This window comes from Myotis myotis, unplaced genomic scaffold (assembly GCF_014108235.1).
Source record: "Myotis myotis isolate mMyoMyo1 unplaced genomic scaffold, mMyoMyo1.p scaffold_m19_p_11, whole genome shotgun sequence".
NCBI classification, from domain to species: Eukaryota; Metazoa; Chordata; class Mammalia; order Chiroptera; family Vespertilionidae; genus Myotis; species Myotis myotis.
Window position 1 is genome coordinate 12,971,919 of NW_023416315.1, and position 14,580 is coordinate 12,986,498.

The 14,580-nt window shown below is 34.7% G+C and overlaps 1 protein-coding gene, 1 long non-coding RNA gene and 1 other non-coding gene across 5 annotated transcripts in view; 2 read left to right on the top strand and 1 right to left on the bottom strand.

The window, feature by feature from the left end:
- NAMPT (nicotinamide phosphoribosyltransferase) overlaps nucleotides 1–10,880 on the top strand; it is a 35,867-nt gene extending 24,987 nt beyond the window's left edge. For 2 of the 3 annotated variants that reach the window (XM_036327545.1, XM_036327547.1), the window contains 4 exons: nucleotides 926–1,045; nucleotides 5,741–5,881; nucleotides 7,156–7,290; nucleotides 9,688–10,880. In XM_036327545.1, coding sequence (XP_036183438.1) covers nucleotides 926–1,045; nucleotides 5,741–5,881; nucleotides 7,156–7,290; nucleotides 9,688–9,798 — 507 coding nt within the window. In that variant the 3' untranslated portion in view covers nucleotides 9,799–10,880. The remainder of the gene's footprint in view (nucleotides 1–925; nucleotides 1,046–5,740; nucleotides 5,882–7,155; nucleotides 7,291–9,687) is intronic. The other variant, XM_036327546.1, reaches the window with a different exon arrangement.
- Nucleotides 7,722–7,828, top strand: LOC118666729. Its single transcript, XR_004971056.1, has one exon. It is a non-coding gene; the product is annotated as a U6 spliceosomal RNA (small nuclear RNA).
- Nucleotides 9,227–14,580, bottom strand: part of LOC118666008 — a 35,084-nt gene continuing 29,730 nt past the window's right edge. Inside the window, exon 2 of the long non-coding RNA XR_004970800.1 lies at nucleotides 9,227–9,389. This is a non-coding gene — a long non-coding RNA (uncharacterized LOC118666008). The remainder of the gene's footprint in view (nucleotides 9,390–14,580) is intronic.

Sequence of the window (14,580 nt, forward strand, 5' to 3'; positions counted from 1 at the left end):
GGAAATCTTTTCCTATCCTATTAATAATGGGCCAATCTTAAAGTCTTAGCCTGAAATATTTACAGATCTGGTTTTAGCAAACTTAACAGGTTTCATGTTTTAACTGTTACCTAATAAAAAAATGTGTAGACCTAGTTTTAAAAATAACCTAATTCATCAATATGGAATCTATGCATTGTTAGAATCTTAAATCAATTTATTTAGGAAAAGGGAATGATTGTTGTGGAGAAAAATTCTCTGATAGGTCTTTTGAATCTCTGGCCAAGCTTTCAAAGTTAAATCAATGTTTAGGTATTTCAGCTGCTATAAAACTTTTAGTAGTTAATGAGTGGTATGATTCACATATTATGCAATTTGGCCTAAAAAATGGGTGTCATCTTTAAGTGAGGGGAACTTCAGGGAAACTGGGTTATATGAGTTTCATTTCCAGCTTTGCCTGCATATCATATTTCTCTGAACTTTGTAATTCAAATAGATTTATATTTGCTTTGTCAAAATTAAATCAAATAAAACTATTGGGCACAAGCAGAATAAATGAAAATCAAAAGTATAATCATGATAAATGGTGTTTTATATACCTTTTAAAACTATTTTTGTATTTACTGTTTTAAGCTCCTAATGTTAAGATGTTTGGGGTAGGTTCTTTTCCTGAATCTATATAATTTGAGAGAAGGAAAATCTTATGGTTTGAGCCACTTTACTGTATAAAATGACTTGATAGAAAATATGTTTTATGTCTGTAACATAAAAGGAATTGAGACTAAATTTTAGAAGGTTTATGCATAGTGTTATAAAATTTTTTAAGTAAGTTGATTATATTCTCAAGATTGTCTAGCAAAGCAAAGTCATTAACTTTGCAAAGCTTTTACACTTGTTTTTCATTTTCACTTTTAGTTATTTTTTTGTTGGGTATTTTTCTATACAGGTTTTGGATATTTTAGGTAAGAAATTTCCTATTACTGAGAACTCAAAGGGCTACAAGTTGCTGCCATCTTATCTTCGAGTTATTCAAGGGGATGGAGTAGATATTAATACCTTACAAGAGGTACGTGTTTATACTAAGTGTTCCAATAAGGTAATAATAATTAAGTTCCTTTTTATTAGTTTGAGAAACACATAATTTCAGCACAATTGTGATTCTTTTCATAAGTGTTTTTAATAATATATACTGTATGCCTTTTCTGTTAATTGCTTAAATTTTATAAGTAATAGTAACCATTTGTACGACATCAGCGTCTATAGACACAAGTGGCAGACCTTTTTTAATTAAATTCAAAATGTCATGGCAGTTAACTAGTTAAGGTATAAAAGTACCAGTGAAACCTCATTTATATTCCTAGTCCTCAGTGGCCACCCTGGATGATGAACCTAAAGAAATATCACTGCTCTGGCTGGTATGCTCAGTGATTAGAGTGTCGGCCCTCAAGCACTAATGGGTCACAGGTTCTATTCCCAATCAAGGGCAGGTACCTGGGTTGTAGGTTCACACCATGCCTCCGCTTGGGGCACATGTGGGAGGCAACCAATTCATGTGTTTCTCTCACACCAATGTTTCTTTCTCTCTTCCCCCATCTCTCCCTTTCACTCTTTGAAAGCAATGGAAAAAATATCCTCAGGTGAGGATTAACAAAAAAGAAAAATATCATTAAGAAACAAGAAATTGCCAGTCAAGGAATGTTTCTTGTATTAAAACAAGTCTTAACACTGCTCATATAGGTCCCAGTTTTAATAGAATGGAGCTTCACATACTCTAACAATGTGAAACCCAAATGGTATTAATATGTGCTTTTTCAAAATTATAAAATGGTTTGTTAGCTCTTCTAAATTAAGCCTTAAATGTTATCACTATTTTTGTTAGATTTAGCAACATAACGCATACATCAAAACTTTTGCTTCTTTTATTCTCAAATAAGCTCCTAAAGAGCTATAATTTCATAAAATATACTCCATAGAAGTTAAGGATATCACCAATTTCATAATGTGGACTGTCTGCCATTGTAGCCACTGACATTTTAATGTATATCAATCTCCATTGGCATCCACTTGTCTAACACAGGTTATCAAAGATTTTTCTGCTTGAAAGAGTTTGGTGTGTGGTTAGAGTGAGATCAGTACCCAAATTATAGTTTTCCAAAGGTTCACTTAAAAGTAAGAACTACGGAATATAACAAAACAGTATTTCTGTGGTAATGTGCATTTAATGTTCCAAAAGGAGGTATCTGAAATAGATTTCTTGGAATAACAAATGAGGTTTCTTCCACCAACTCTCCCATACTGCTTTGCCTAAGAAAAGTGGAAACTCGTTTGATGTTGGGACATTAGGAGCTTTCATGTGAAAGAGAAGGAAGAAAAGTTTGCATTGAGGAGGAGGATTATAGAAATCCCAGCTGTCATATGTAGTTGCTGTTGTCTCCTTAGCTCAGCTGAATTAAAGGTTTCTTATCTGGGTATCAGTTAAGAACTATTACCCAATTCCTGCATTTTAGGCAGCTTAGCAGATATCTTCTTTATTCCCCTTTCAGGTGAAGAAACGTGGACAGGGTTCTGTACCAGGTTCAGAAACCCCACTGTATTGTGCTCTTCCCACTGCTTATATCTGCCCTTCCTTTTTCTGGTGGTGAACTCTTTAAGTTGGTTTGTTCAATCCAACTTGTTATTTTAACTTTCTTTAAAAAACTGAAGCTTTTGGCTTTTCTTTCTTTGCCCTTTTTAACTATGAACAAGGAGTCAGATATTGAGACAAATACTCTTTTGCATTGGTGAAACTTTGAACAGAATGATCAGAGAATGAAGTTTGTGTAATGCGAATGTACTCGTGTTGATTTACCTTAGGGGTGACAGCTGCTTTCTTCATATTGGAGGTGGGTCAAATAAGTTTTTAGAAAGAGAATGAATAATCCATCTAGTGGTTTTGCTTTGTATATATACTAAATTAGATGCCTAATTTTGACAAAATGAAAAATCTGTTTAATTTCAAACAACTGGCTTCTTTTATTGACTATCAGCCTCACTTCCTGTACTGTTACTCACCATCAGTCTTTCCCATGAAGTTTACAATGTTAAGCATGTCCTAGTTTGTGTGTACCAAAATCAGTCTGCTTATTTACAAAAAGAGGCAAAATTCTCCTGTGTTGGACAAAACAGATTGTCTTCTCTGTTTGTATCTCAGTTAGCTATTCAGTCATCTTGATTATCATGGAGACCTTTCTATTGGAGTAGTTCATTAATGATGTTAAGATGGCCGAAACCGGTTTGGCTCAGTGGATAGAGCGTCGGCCTGCGGACTGAAGGGTCCTAGGTTTGGTTCCGGTCAAGGGCATGTGCCTGGGTTGCGGGCACATCCCCAGTGGGAGATGTGCAGGAGGCGGCTGATCGATGTTTCTCTCTCATCGATGTTTCTAACTCTCTGTCTCTCTCCCTTCCTCTCTGTAAAAAATCAATAAAATATATTTTTTAAAAAAAAATGATGTTAAGATGATACCAAATTCTCAAAATTGGTAAGAAGATTTCTTTGCAAATGAAGTCCCACATAGTTGAAACACTTTTCTTTCACTGTAACTATCCTACTGTTCTTTCCCTAGAACCCTTTTCCTTTCTAGGAAATTTCCCTTGACCTTCATAACTTTGGTCCAGAGACTAAATAGAGGATTTATATAAATCTTAATGATAGGAGCACATTAACTTTTTATCTAAATACCATGGGCATAAAATAGGAAATGGAGAGTAGTGTCTTAACAGTTAAATTTTGTCAGTTTATGTCTAGTCAGATTTCCTTCTGCTTGACTGTATGTGTAAATATTTTTAAGTAGTATTTTTTCCCTAATTCTGTAATTTCCTGTACTCTTAACAGAATGATTCACTTAAATTTTAACTCCAAATTTTCTAAATTTTATAACTTCTGGTGCAGCTGTATGGGAAGAATATCTTAAAGTAACTGGGCCAGAAATACAGATACTGTGTGATTACTGTTCTTTGTCATTTCTTCATTCTTACGCTTCTGAGGCATATCTAAAATCATGTGACAGGTCTGAAACAATTTTCTCTATTTTTTCTTGTTAATCCTCACTCGATATTTTTCCCATTGATTTTCTAGAGAGAGGGTGGGAGGGAGGGAGGGAGGGGGAGAGAGAAACAGAAACATCAATGTGAGAGAGACACATTGATTGGTTGCCTCCCGTATGCCAGGGATTGAACCTGCAACCCAGGTACATGCCCTTGACCTGGAATGGAACTCAAGACTCTTGGGTGCTCTGGCCAGTGCTCTAACCACTGCTCACTGGCTAGGGTGATGCGTTTTTAACTAAACCACCTTATCCTCCATCTATCTGTTTCTTTTCTACTCTTTGCATTTCTCCCATATTGAAATCCACTCTTTTGGAATATGTCTTAATTTTGTATTATTTTATAAGGATTTTATTATTGTTTTAGTTATACTTTGTTCAGTTATTTCAATGAAAAATCTGAATCCAGAACCTTAGTATACTGTTGGGTTCTGATATAATAGACATGAGACTGAGTTTATGTATAGCCAAGGAATTGCTTTAAAATAAATTGTGTATGTTTTCATAGTGATTCCTGACATATAGCAATAGAATTTGATGGTTGGGATTTAAGGAAAAAGTCTGCCTTTTTAAATGTGAGATTGTTAAAAGTTGAAGGTCCTTGGAGTTTATATACTTTTATCATTCAGAGTTGAAAATAATAGATGTCAGGTCAAGACTCTTAGTATTTGAGGGGAATATGGCGAATTGATATTTATGATTTACATAAAACTATTAAATTTGCTTATGGTTTTCTAATCGTTTCTGAAAGTTCTATTTCAGTAAAATGGAACCAGATTTTCCAATACTTCCTTTTGACTCATCTCATGAAATTAAATTGCACTTGCACCCTTCTATTACAAATAGACATGCTAGGTAAATAAATCCTACTTGGGAAAAAGAAATATAAATGACAATAATAATGTAGCTTAATAAATTAATATAACTTTAAAATTATGTGTCACTTGAAAAAACTACTTTAGCTGCCAGAACTATATGTTCATTCAGGTCTCTCTGGCTTGTAGATCATCATTCTGCCAAAAGTGATCCAATGATAAATGAATGCCTAGTCTATTCATAATTTTGCTTAGGGCACTGGAGTTCTAGCCAGAGTAAAATAACTCTGCCAATGTCTGAATGATATGTAGCAGAGAGTATTTTATATTGTTTTACCACCAATACCTGTTGCTTTATTTAAATGCCCCATTAGATATGATATGCATTATGACATGTGATAACATGTATTGAGATTTATTAGGAGTGATTAGTCATTCCTAGAGTGTAGAAATTCAGGGCAAATGTCTAGGTCCCATTGCTTGTGCTACTGGTATCTGGGCAACAACTACAGGAGACAGGTAAGTTTACTCAAGTAACCTTTTCAATAGCATGTATAGCCAATTTTTTTCTCTCATTTCCCCAACCCTAACCACAGTTACAATGATGACAACAACACAAATTCAGGGACTATGAATGAAATCCATTCCTTCCACACTTATCCCTCAGTTTGTCCTTTTTGGGGTATTTGGGGCTTTTAAAAGAAAATGTGGGATATAGTTTTGTATAGGCCTACTCTTAATTTCATCATTCACTATGTTATAATACAACTTTAGGATGCTTTATTCATCAATATGACTCAAGGAAAATTACCTCATTTCTTTTCCAGTTTACTTAGTTTTTGTTTTTATTTTTTAATATTCTAGGTTGTAGAAGGCATGAAGCAAAAAAAATGGAGTATTGAAAATATTGCCTTTGGTTCTGGTGGAGCTTTGCTACAAAAATTAACAAGAGATCTTTTGAATTGTTCCTTTAAATGTAGCTATGTTGTAACCAATGGCCTTGGGGTATGTCTTTTAACTTTTACTCCTGTGTTAGTACCTTCTTTATGTATCTAGGTAGAATGCAGTTATTGAATGCAATAATAAAGGATAATAATGGTCCTGAAGCATTAATATATTATCAGTTATTACTGACTCTGGCTGAAAAAAAGGGAAAGAGACATTAGATAATAACAAGACCAGAAAAAATAAGATGAGAGATTAAAAGATAATGCAGGTCAGTCATTTTCCACTGCTTCTGTATATAACTTTGAATCAAAAAGTTGACCATATTTGATCTGGAACATCAGCTAACCTAGCCATCGTATATGAATGATAAGCATGTAAACACTATCAAAACAGTATTTTAGGAAAGTAGAGTATGATACTGGAGTTGTGACACCAGAATCATGTTCTAGTAGCCTTAGAATAGGGAAACCCAGGCTGCTCGGCAACTGAACAACAATCCCCCTAGGCCAGTGGTCGGCAAACTGTGGCCCCTTGAGTGTGGCTCTTCCACAAAATACCACATACAGTGTGATTGAAACTTCATGGCCACACTGTGGCTCGCGAGCCACAGTTTGCCGGCCACTGCCCTAGGCTTCATAGCTCTTGAGAGTCTGTGGGTCAAAGGGTGAGGGTGGAGAATACTCTCCTGAGAACACCTGGTTAGGTCCCCTGCTTTATTTACCTCCATCTTTCTTTGGAGAGTTATGGGATTGACCCATCTGCTTCTTAGGTTTTGCCTCCTACCTTTCTGATCCTGAAACAAACATTCTGCTCTTGAGGTTCTCTAGATCAATTTGCTTCTGACAGTAACAATATAATAGAGTAAAAAGTAACAAAATGCAAAGGTTATGAAATAGGAAAGCCATACTTAGTAAAATCCTAGTTCTGGAGCCACAGATTATATAATTGAGTTGACGTAGATTTGTTTTTCAATAGCATGTCTGTGCTATACTTAGATCAGTATAAAGATAAGGTGTGATATAAAAGGAGATACCTTAAGGATCACATGTTAACATCAAATATTTCCTACAAAAGGAGTATTAGGTATTCGGCATTGGTAAGAAAAAATAGTCAAGATTTGGATTTTGCTTTTTTCCTAACAAAGAACTCACTCTGTCCTCCAAAACAGGTTAGAATTATGTTTCTAAAAGCCTGGAGTGGATTGGTTTCATTACACCTAAAAATTGCCTTAAAATTTATTTGCAAATTATGTATATAGGGTTACTTTTTAATAGGAAATGAATGACCATTTCTGACGATTAATCTTTTTTCTTTCTGAATTTGGATTCAAGGTTAATGTCTTCAAAGACCCAGTTGCTGATCCCAACAAAAGGTCTAAGAAAGGTCGATTATCTTTACATAAAACACCAGCAGGAAATTTTGTTACACTTGAGGAAGGAAAAGGAGACCTTGAGGAATACGGTCATGTATGTATCTATGCTGATTGGATTTCTTTTGTGCCCCTCCCCCCCTTTTTTTGTTTTCCTTTTACCAGTAGTAGCTTGGCTCTCCTAATTAAGAAAGGAGGCTTTTATGTTGTATTTTAATTTTAAATTTTCAGAACAGTTTTTTCTTGGAGGATAAAGTAGTTTTATTGTAAAATAAACAATAGTTGACTGAGCCTGCCGAAATAAGACGAAAAACAAAAAGTGGCTAAATCATAAATATGAGACTTGTACATATTGGGTGAAATATTTTGTAACATTTAAAAAGTAAAAGTGTTTCCAAATAGTGACCAGCAGGGTAGTTACTGCTGAGCTTCAACAAGCTGTGTTTTTTATCTTACTCTTACTGTCAATTAGCAGTCAATTTTTTCTGAAGAGGCGTATTAAGAATACTTTAAGGATATTATTATTATGTGCTTGCTTCAGCAGCACATATACTAAAATTGGAACGATACAGAGAAGATAAGCATGGCCCCTGCGCAAGGATGACACGAAAATTCGTGAAGCGTTCCATATTTTTGGCCCAAATGGTAAAGTGCCTCCTGCGGGGTCAAATTTGTTTCCCAGCCCAGAGAGGGGTAGAAAGAAAACCCTTCTTTGTTGAAACAGATTCCTGAGACCAAGGGAAGACACATACTTCCTGTTAAGACTTTTTCCTTGCTGTTATTCATATATTTTCTACCAAAATAAAAAAAAGGATATTATTATTACACTTCTCATAGCTATTTATATTATATTAAACTTTGGTCATTTTAACAGAAAAAAGAAGGGCTTTTATTTTATCCAAATTCTAACATGCTAAAGATAATCCCATTTTAAAAAATAGAATCCAATTTAGATGGTTTTCTTTAGTCTCATTTGATTCTCAGGGCAACTCCATGGGCTAAAAAGGCAAATTATGTTATCTTAGTAGTGTCAAATGTGAAAACTACATGACTGATTCAGATTACATAACGAATAAATGGCGAAACCTAGCCTTAACCAAGTTTTCTGATTCAGGTCAACCAAATAGGAAAAATGTGTAGTATGCTTATGCTAAAGGAGTCCATATGATCTTTAATATACAAAAGTACATTTAAATTTGTGAACTCAAAAGTTATAAAATTTCTAATTCTTAACCCACTGGATTAAAAACATTCATTTTTTTTAGGGAAACTAATGAATACTTATATTTTCACAGAAAAGTTTATATTAAATGTAAGCACACTAATTTAGTACTTGAGATTCATTATACCATATCTGATATTCTGCTTGTTACTTTTATGATTTTGAGCCAGAATGAAAAATCATTTTGTTACCTTTAATTAAAAAAATATGTTTCTAAATGAACTTTTAGAATTAGATTCCTTTATATAGCCTGTTAATACTGTCCTTTGAGTAGCCTTCACTTAACTCTTATAGCTACCAGGACTTTGCTGAATTACTGTAGACAGTCATAACTTATTTTTTTAAAGGCATCATCATAACTTATTTTTTAAAAGGCATTGATTTTTAAGAGTATGTGAATTCTAGAATATTTAAGGTAGTAATTAACTTAAAATTAAGCATTTTGATTTAAGAATAAGAACCACCATTTTTTATAGATTGTTTAACTTTATGAAAGATACAACTAGAGCAGTGTGATTTGAAACATGACGAAAATATTAGATGTTACGTATCACGAAAATATTAGATAATGTTATGTATCACAATCTTAAGAATAAATGGAAAAGTTAAGCATGGTAGATTACTTACAGATTTTTAAAAGAGAAATTAGAGATAGATAATTCCTTCGTGAGACAGGAGTGGCTTTCCCAAACTCAAAAGGGAATTTAGTACTGATTTCTTAGTCTATCTTTGCTACCCTTGCCGGGATCAAATAGGTTACTTGTATCAGTGACTTTTGGATATACACAAAATAAAAATCAGTCACTGTGCATTAGCTTAGAAATAATAATTGTTTTTGTTTTTATTAAACTCCAGGCTTATGCATTTATTAACCTGGTGTTGAGCTTGTTGGGTAGGAACAAGGGAAGATTTCCTTTGTTGCACCGTCAATGGTAATTATCAACAGCCATCGTTCTAGGCAATGCATCTTCCACCTGAAAAAAAAAAATGGGGCATCTAAGTGTTTTGGTTTATCCTTCAAGGTCAACTTTTTTAAGAATGTAGTATTTAGATCATTCCTGTTCATAAAAGTTAAATATTTCTACATAGCCATTTTAGATAGTGCCTTGCTGTCTGACTGCTCCACCAGCATCCTTTGTGTATAAAATTATTTCATAATTGAACACCATCAACATCTCTGTATTTGACTAGTCAGTCTAATTCATGAGCATGGCTTAAGTATTTTGCTTGAGAGTATAATCATTAAACTTTAGTATTGTTAAATTTGTGCAGGATCTTCTCCATACTGTCTTCAAGAATGGGAAGGTGACAAAAAGCTATTCATTTGATGAAGTAAGAAAAAATGCAAAGCTGAATATTGAACTGGAAGTAGCACCTCATTAGGCTTTGTTTTATGACTGGGTGTGTGTCCTTGCCTCTGTGTGTGCATGTACATGCACGCACCTATACACCGGTGTGGGTGAGTGTGTGATACATAATGTTCATTGTACAGATGTGTGGGGTTTCTTTGTTTTATGATACATTACAGCCAAATTATTTGTTGGTTTATGGACATACTGCCCTTTCTTTTTTCTCCCCAGTGTTTAGGTGATTTTAATTAGGCAATGCACTTGACCACATCAAAGATTAATGCTAAAGTAAGCTTTTTAGGGCCCTTTGCCAATAGATAGTAATTTAATCTGGTATTGATCTTTTCTCAACAGAACTGAGAAACTTTTATATATAACTAAAGATCACATAAAACAGATTTGCATAAAGTTGTCATGATTGCTTTATGTTTATATTTAACTTGTATTTTTGTACAAACAAGATTGTGTACGATATATTTAATGTTTCAGTGATTTAACAGTCTTTCCAACTTTTCATGATTTTTATGAGCACAGACTTTCAAGAAAATACTTGAAGATAAATTACATTGCCTTTTGTCCATTAATCAGCAAATAAAACATGGCCTTAACAAAGTTGTTTGTGTTATTGTACAATTTTAAAATTATGTCCGGACACACCCTATAGAATTACTAACCTCACTGCCCCCTTGTAGAATATATATTAATCATTCTACATTAAAGAAAATAATGGTTCTTACTGGAATGTCTAGGCACTGTACAGTGATTATATATATTGGTCATTGTATTGTACCAGTGAAATGCCAAATTTGAAAGGCCTGTACTGCAGTTTTATATGTCAGATATTGCCTGTGGCTATAATATGCACCTCAAGATTTTAAGGAGATAATGTTTTTAGAAAGAATTTCTGCTTCCGCTATAGAATATATACGTAAATGTGAAATATTGACAGAAGTGGAAGTAGTGTATTTTAAAGTACACGTCTGAATTTATTTTTCCTATTCTATAGTTGATATGACTTAATACTGGAATGGGTAGTGAGTGTACTTATTTTAAACTTTTTGATTCTGTTATATTTTCATTAAGTTTTTTTAAAATTAAATTGAATATTAAATTGTATGGACATCATTTATTTTAAACTGAATTCCTAAATAAATAATATTCCAGCAAGTTCTTAAATGAAGATGAATTATCCCCAGTCAAAAGCATGATGACATGAGTTTAAATAGAAGAATCTTAACCAAAACAAGAAAATGGGCTAAATTCAAAGTATTCAGCATCAACATGTTCTAGAGCAGCGGTTCTCAACCTGTGGGTCGCCGACCCCTTTGGGGGTCAAATGACCCTTTCACAGGGGTCGCCTAAGACCACCAGAAAACACACATATAATTACATATTGTTTTTGTGATTAATCACTATGTTTTAATTATGTTCAATTTGTAACAATGAAATTGGGGGTCACCACAACATGAGGAACTGTATTAAAGGGTTGCAGCATTAGGAAGGTTGAGAACCACTGTTTTAGAGTGATTAACTGCCAGACTCTGAGTCAGTCATCACATCTGACTGGAGACCGACCATTTGTTTTGGTGGGTTTTTTTTGTTTTGTAGATGATTTGTTTATATTTAGGTCTGCTCTTTTTTTTTCTTTTTTTTTAAATATTTTTTATTGATTTCAGAGAGGGCGAGAAAGAGAGAGGGAGAGAGATAGAAACATCCATGATGAGAGAGAATCATGGATGGGCTGCCTCCTGCACGCCCCACATCGGGGATCGAGCCCGCAACCCAGGCATGTGCCCTGACCGGGAATCGAACCCTGACCTCCTGGTTCCTAGGTCGACGCTCAAGCGCTGAGCCACGCCGGCCGGGCTAGGTCTGCTCTTTTAAGGCAGTGAGAGGTTGACAACTAAAGCCCACAGGCCACATTTGGACTGCTTTTTTGTTGTTGTTAAATAACATCTTGTCTATGGCTGCCTTCCCAGACAGCAGCAGAAGAGTAGTTGCAATAGTGACCACATGGCCCAGAAACCTGAAATGTTTATCTGGCCCTTTAGGACTGTGCCTTCAATTTTAAGAGAAATGTTGACTTTCAGGGAAGGTAGGAGGTTAAGTTGATAATGGAGTTTGTTTCTCGTCCTTTCTTTTCTCATTTAAGAATCTGATTAAATGTGAAATTTTAAAAATTGAAAAGCCATAAATTTTCTTCCTGAACAATTACATGAGAAAGTATTTTATTAGTATTTTCTTAAAATAATCTAATGAGCGGTGAGTTACCTTTATTAAACATCTTTTATAACATTAAAATTATAGGTTTTTGCAGATGATTCTAAACACTTGTTTAATGAGAATAATAAGTTTTATTCACTTTCAGTAAAAGTTTTCATCCTGTAATTTCTGGTAGAAAATAATTTTAAGATGATTTTTAAATGTATCTAAGTAAAGATTAGTATTATTAAAAAGAACGCATCTTTTCACAAAATGTGCTCTAAGGGGCTTATAAAGAATTAAAAGAACTATATTACAAATAACTGATACCACCTGTAAGTTTGATTTAATTTTTTTAAACACTGGAATTGAACTAAAGGCAATATTCTTTTTGTACTGTGAATATCAGCAATTTCAGAGTACCTAGAGGAATTTTAAGACTTTCAGAGAATGCTAAAATCTGTACATTTGGATATGGCCATAGATTGCGGGGTGGGATGATTAATTCTGTTCACTCTTACTCATTTGGAACTGATTAACCCTGAATTTCCATCAATAAGCACCACTCTGAATAACAATGGTTAGCATAGGTACCAGATAGAACTCTGCTGTGCTGCCCTTTAAATCAGCCTAACTGTTCCAGACAAAAGCAAGTGGCATGTATGGCTTTCCTTAAGTCATTAGATGTGCAGCTGACATTGGTTAATCCCTCTCAATTCATAATATAAAGTATTTGTATTTTAAATAGGAGATAGGTGTTCTGTATTAAGTCTCTTTATTTGTACTATATAGTTAAAGTGGTTTTCGTGATTACCCCTTATTTCCTTTATTGCAATAAACTGTTATAAAAAATATTTTATCATTTGGAAAACTAGAAAAAGGAAAAATGGCAAGGTATTTATTGTTCTGTTTGCCATAATTTAGAATTAAACACTTAAACAAGTATTTTGTAGTTTTACATTCCTTTTTAACCCATTCAGTGGAGAATGTCAATTTTTCTCCAAAGCTGTATGTTAAGTCAATTCTAATATATGTATTCAGCGTCATAGATAAACATTTCATAAACATGGAAATAAAGTTTAGCTCTATTAGTGAAATGTTAAACTTGACTGTGTGCTTCCAATAATGGCATATTTCCAGACTTGCCTTTTTAAGGTATTCCTTCGGTTCAAATAATTAGAGAATGAGAGGGAGAAGTGTCAAAGATGACTCCTATATTTTACTTTGTGCAACTACTAGTATATGAATGGTAATGCCTCTTACTGAGAGAGAACACTAGAAGGAGACCAGCTTTGCGGGGAGAGAAAGAGCACAATTCCTATACTAAGATTTAAGATACCCTTGAAACATTTAAATGAGGATACTAGGTAGCTCTGTATACACATGGTCTGGGGCTCTCACCTATCGACTAAAGCCTCCACCCATTCAGATCTCTAGCCCAGACCTCTGAATTTCCCTGTCTGCGATACATTGCCATCCAGATACCTACTCAAATGCAACAGATCCAAACATCATATTCCTCCTGTGTGCCTGCCTCATTGCGGGGGTGGGGAGAGAAGGGGTTGACCACCCGCTGAGGTGAGACTTCCCTCTCCATTACCCCACACATGTAATCAACTTCACAGTTCTATTGATTTACCTATTAAATAATGTTATATCCTGTCTTCTCTCCAGCCCCCATTTCAGGCTAATCTCTTTGTGAAGCAATATTTAAAGTAAGTAGATTTCCTATCCTTAGCCCCCTCTCCCTCCCACTCTGCTACCAGAGTATTGTAGCAAAATCTAGTCATTTTTCAGTGCCCTGCTTAAAGCATTTAGTGCTCCTCCTTTTAGCCGACGGGCTGACGTTCAGAATCCAGCCTAACCTACACAAACCTCCCTGATCTGGCCCATGCAACACAGAGAGTCTCGTGTCTTGTCCTTCATTTTCTGTGCCAGCATCACTGACTTGCTCTGCCTCATCTACACACATGCACACAGACACACTGTACCATTTTCTCCATTTCTCTGCCTTTGCTTATGCTGACCCCTCAGCCAGAATGCCTGCCTTTGGTAGCTCATTGTGATGACACCTCCAAGAAGCATTCTGCCGGCTCACTCTGCTATCCCCACCCCACATGCCCTTCCTCTGGCCTCTATAGGTACTGAGTGTATTTATAAAACAGCACTCACCGCCCATGGGTTTGTGTCCTAAATAAGGCAGCAAAGAATGGTGTTTTATTCATCTGTGTCCCCTGAATTCAGCTCAGAATACACAGTCAAATGTTTGTTAATAAAATGTCCTTAAGATAAACACGTTTTGATACCCTCTATAATGTATCCTGAACATTTTAATAAGTATTTCAGAAGGGTAGAACATTTTACTAAGTGTGTTTAGAGATAGGTAACTTTCAAAGTATGTTCACATATTATCTTTCTGAAAAATCCTTACAATAAATTCATGAAGGTTGTTTCTTCAAAATATAGATTAGAAAACTAAGGTAGAAAGACAAATTATTTGCCTAAGATTGCCTTGTATGTAGTTCAGTGGTTCATAACTTTCCTTCAGTCTTAGACCTCTGAGAATTTGCTTAAAGCTATGTACCCTCTTCACAGATCAATTCTCATTTACAAA